At 35.9% G+C, this 2,811-nt stretch overlaps 1 protein-coding gene across 1 annotated transcript; it reads right to left on the reverse strand.

The window, feature by feature from the left end:
• Nucleotides 1-1,346: 1,346 nt before the first annotated feature.
• Nucleotides 1,347-2,811, reverse strand: c1ql4l (complement component 1, q subcomponent-like 4 like). The gene is made up of 4 exons (XM_048162986.1): nt 2,482-2,811; nt 2,299-2,361; nt 2,082-2,213; nt 1,347-1,845 (listed from the first exon to the last, which is right to left on the reverse strand). The coding sequence occupies exons 1-4, from the start codon at nt 2,663-2,665 to the stop codon at nt 1,568-1,570; spliced, it is 657 nt and encodes a 218-aa protein (XP_048018943.1). The 5' UTR covers nt 2,666-2,811; the 3' UTR covers nt 1,347-1,567.

The following is a 2,811-nucleotide window of genomic DNA, read 5'->3' on the forward strand; positions in this document are numbered from 1 at the left end:
TTAGACTGTTGGAAGGGTTTTGTTTATTGTAGAAGTCACTAGGATGAGTCAATATAGAATTGAGTCAAGGGCGTAGATTTGGTTTCAACATTGGGGGGGTTGAGCGTTGGTATGCTGCCTGATATTATTTTTTATTTATTTATTTATTTATTTTTTAATGTGTATAGCGTTTTTGGATAATTTATTTCTTCTCTATCTATCTATCTATCTATCTATCTATCATAACTTTATGGAATTTATCTATAACCATTCATCAAATTCTAACATAACGGAGTGATTCTAAAAAGAAAGAAATTATGTTAAAATTTGAAAACGCCAGTAGGTGGCAGCGATTCGACGTTTTAATGAGTGAGCTACTTAAATCGTTCATTTAAGCCAATTCGTTCAAAATCAGATTAATTAAGGAAGAAAACAAACACCGATGTGAATACTTTTGTCATTGATAAGATACTATTGAAAAATGAAGTAACAAAACAGACGGCTGTTTTAGTAACTGGTTACAGTTGCACTGATAGTTATGGCTAAATTGCAATGGATTAGCTAGTTAAAATATATGTGGAGTGTAATTAGCTATTACAATGTTTTCATACCTCCTTCTCAGTACATGCTTTATTCTTTTTAACGTCCCTCTTTGAACAGAAGTTTAATATAGTTGGCTGGGCAACGGTTCTCTTCATTTTGTGGTGCTACCCGTGCTCTCCATTCAAACAGTACAGCACCACTCACGTTGTTTTGGTGAAAGTGTGACGCGCATTGGTTGGGCGTTACCAATCGGTTCAATGGAAGGGGGGTATTTTTTTGACTAATTTATTATGACAAACTCATATTCGATTAGAAACAAAATTATTGTTACAAAATAAATGAATTATACATATGTTAGTATAGATCTACTGTGATTTTCATGTTGAAATATTGGGGGGGTTGTAACTGATGGATTTGAATATTGGGGGTGTTACCTCCCCCCCCCCCCCATCCCCCCGCAAACTACGCCCCTGAATTGAGTACACAGAAAGTACATTTTTAGCATTATGTGTGTGTGTTGTGTGGTTCAGGTATACTTAAAGATGGTTATCTGAAATCCTTGACCTTGTGGGGACATCTTTGGTCCCCATGAGAAAATACTAATAAGTGATGTTTTTATTTTTGAAAATGGAAAAAATGAACAAAGTTTTCTGTGATGGGTAGGTTTAGAGCATAGACGTTACAGTTTTTACAGAATTAAAATCATTAAGTCTATAGAAATGTCCCCATAAAACATGAAAACCCAACATGTGTGTGTGTGTGTGTGTGTGTCACATTTGGATATACTTGTGAGGGCCAAATGTTCTCACTTGTAAGAACGCAAGTGAATCATAATTTGATGACATGTTTGGTTTATTTTCAGACTTAAGAAAGAAGTATGAAGAAGAAGTCCTTAAACATATCGTAACTAAGAAGCATAAACAATGATCTCCCTTTCGTTGTCCCTATTTGCTCTTATTTACTCAGATACAGTTCACATATACAGGAACAGTTGTGTTTTGCATCACATCCGGCACTGGATATGAGTTACAAATGATTTAGGAGTTTACAAGGGGAAAATCATAAAGCCACTGAAACTAGTGTAACTTGCAGGATCATCATAAACCCAGGTGTCCTTCCACAGTACTGTATTAATCTTGTCACCGATCTCCAGTGTGAGAACGACACCATTGCTGGCGTTACCATTGCTATCAGGCTTCCAGTCATGTACAGAGCACTGGTTTTGACCATTCTTCAAGAGAGTGATCGCCATTGTGGTTCCACCATGACAATGACCGTAAAATCTGAAGTAATAGACTCCTTTTACTGGTGCTGTGAAAATACCTGTAATGCACAGAAAATGTCATCATATATGAACAGGTTTAAGAACTGCATGCCGTTACCATATTCCTGTAATGATATTCTCTTTACAGTAATAGACTCCTTTTACTGGTGCTGTGAAAATACCTGTAATGCACATGTACAAGGAAGCCACAGAAGATGTCATAATGTGGGAACAGGTTTAAGAACTGCATGCCATTACCATATTCCTGTAATGATATTCTCTTTACAGTACTTACCGGTATTTGAGTCGTAGGCATTTCCAACATTACTAAAGACTTTTTTGTATTCCAGATTTTTGTAATAACTAAAGGGTCCAATTTGACCTGTTCCAGAAGCCAGAAGTCCAGCTGAGAAAGCAACCTTTTTGCCTGGAAATAAGCGAATCGATTGATGTAAAATGTGTCACTTAAAACATTTAAACGTCTATGGGAACAAAATGTGCTTTTTACTTGCCTTCATTCTCTTTTTGGAGAGATTCAAGCTTTTTTTGTGAATCTTGTACTAAGGTTTTCAAAGCTGTACAGAATACACATTAATATAATAATGTCAGAATGGCGATAAACAATCAATTTCAAAATAAGTATAAGTTGTAATTTCTTTTTCAACAATGTTCAATTTGTATTGTATCCACATTACCTTCATTCTCACTCAATACTTTGGTCAGTGTTTCTTCTAGTTTTTGTATCCTTCGATCCATGTGATTTAGCTTCTTGAACTCAGCAATAATGTTCACACTTGGTGACAATAAATCTTGAGCAATTGAGCTTCCAGCACAGAGCAGCAGAACCAGCAGCAGAACAGCCATTGTCTTGATTTTCATTTATTTTCAGACACTCAAATTATTCCTGTGATTATTCCACAACTCAGCTTTGAATGGCAAAAGCTGTTCTTCAATACTTTGTTTAAAGGTTGCGGAAGTTTGTAAACATACACCTGACTTTAAGCTAAGTGTAGCATCTCAGGAGC

This window comes from Megalobrama amblycephala, linkage group LG17 (genome assembly GCF_018812025.1).
Source record: "Megalobrama amblycephala isolate DHTTF-2021 linkage group LG17, ASM1881202v1, whole genome shotgun sequence".
In the NCBI taxonomy this organism is placed as follows: domain Eukaryota; kingdom Metazoa; phylum Chordata; class Actinopteri; order Cypriniformes; family Xenocyprididae; genus Megalobrama; species Megalobrama amblycephala.